Here is a 1,738-nt window from a genome sequence, read left to right on the forward strand (position 1 = left end):
GAAATCAAGTTAACTTTTTCATATTTAATCTAAAATGTTCTTCACGATAGTTAATTCTCATAGAATTTTAGTACCGCGTGAAGCGCAGTCAAGTACACTAATACCCTATAAACCTATCAAAGTAATCTAATCAGCGATTCAAAGTCATCTCGACTCATATTTGACCATGGTCAATTACTATGCTTGATGAATAATTTCTTAACTTGAGTTTCTGAATTACTCATGTGCCCCCTCGAGACATGTTCAAACTATCCAAATAAACCATAAATTACTTTCAAAACCTATAAGAACTGTCAAACTTCAATTTTTTTAATTCTCTTAATCAATACATATCTTATTACCTAAAAAATCAAATAATTCATCTATGCATGACATAAAATACATTTTAAAGTCCAATCGAAAGGACATTTTAAAAAAAGAATTCTAATACTCAAAAGAACATAACATGTTACATTTCAAAATTTATGAAAATGCACGATGAATTAAAATAAAATAAAATTTGTCCCATGGATTTTGACTGAATTAATCACAATAGAAGTATTAGAATTTTAAGAATATACATGAAGAAGTTACTTAGAAACAAATCTACTTCATAGATTATGAATTTCAAAATATAGCTGTACTTTAAGCATTTTAAGAAAATACATAAATAATTAACTTAGAACCAAATCTGCTTTAGATTATACTTTCCAAAAATGAATTTTAATTACTTAAGAAAGTTCTTGAAGAATTCACTTAATTATATGGTAATAACAGTATTATTAGGCATCTATAAATAAATCTCTAGTTCTCACTCTCAATCATAGTCTCCTCTCCCAAGGAAAGCACTCCCTTTTTATTTAGTGTATGCAAAATATGGCTCGTAGGAAGCTTAAGAACAAAAATTTAAGCAAAGGTGAGAAAAAAAATCTCCTTTTTAAAAAAATGACAAGTTTTTCTAAGAAAGCACAAGAGTTAGCAACTCTGTGTGATGTACAAGTTGGGATAATTATTTTTAGTTCAGAGGAAATGATTTTATGGCCATCTGAACCTCATGTTAAGCAAATTGTCGAGAGGTATTTTAGTTTTCCTGAGCTGGAAAGAATGAATAAACTCGTTAGAAATGTAGAGCATCATGAAAAAATGGTGGAGGACCAAGAAGAAAGCATTAGAAAAATAGAACAAAAGAATGAGGATAAAAAAATGGAATTGTTATTCAATGAAGTTGTTAAGGGAAAAAACATTTATGAACTCGATGTTGGAGAACTTAGAGGCCTGACAAAGCTTTTTGCTCTAAAGAAGGCCCAAGTCGAAGAAAGAAAGAAACAACTCCATGAACATAATCAGTCCATAGAAGGTAGTGACAACAATGCTCAAGAGAAGGATGGTGGACACCCCAAAATTTAGTTCTAATTAAGCATTTATTATTTCTGTTGTCATATTTATTTTTTAAGTAGTATTTTATATTTCATATGTTTATCTATCTACTTTATCATGTTGTTTGTTTCGTTGACATGTTGAAGTTATTTTATTTTGTTAAGATGTTGCCGTTTTTAGTAAATCTTTATTATATATGTATGATTTGACATGTTGTTGAATTTTATTTTTTGTCATATACAGTCTCTCTCTCTTGATTAACTCTAGTTTAATTTTACCTGTATTAGTATCCGTGCAATGCACGGTAGATATTAAATGAAATTTATCATAGAAATTATTATCCTATTGAGTTTATACAATAAAAGATTTATTCAATACCGTT

At 28.5% G+C, this 1,738-nt stretch overlaps 1 protein-coding gene across 1 annotated transcript; it reads left to right on the top strand.

The window, feature by feature from the left end:
- Nucleotides 1-924: 924 nt before the first annotated feature.
- Nucleotides 925-1,386, top strand: LOC124892970 (MADS-box protein AGL71-like). The gene has a single exon (XM_047404137.1). It carries the CDS (start codon nucleotides 925-927, stop codon nucleotides 1,384-1,386), a length of 462 nt encoding a protein of 153 aa, XP_047260093.1.
- Nucleotides 1,387-1,738: the final 352 nt, after the last annotated feature.

This window comes from Capsicum annuum, unplaced genomic scaffold (assembly GCF_002878395.1).
Source record: "Capsicum annuum cultivar UCD-10X-F1 unplaced genomic scaffold, UCD10Xv1.1 ctg52680, whole genome shotgun sequence".
NCBI lineage: Eukaryota > Viridiplantae > Streptophyta > Magnoliopsida > Solanales > Solanaceae > Capsicum > Capsicum annuum.

What these genes read in the sequence shown, in the direction of transcription:
- LOC124892970 (XM_047404137.1), top strand. Translation starts at nt 925, where the DNA reads ATGACAAGTTTTTCTAAGAAAGCACAAGAGTTAGCAACTCTGTGTGAT.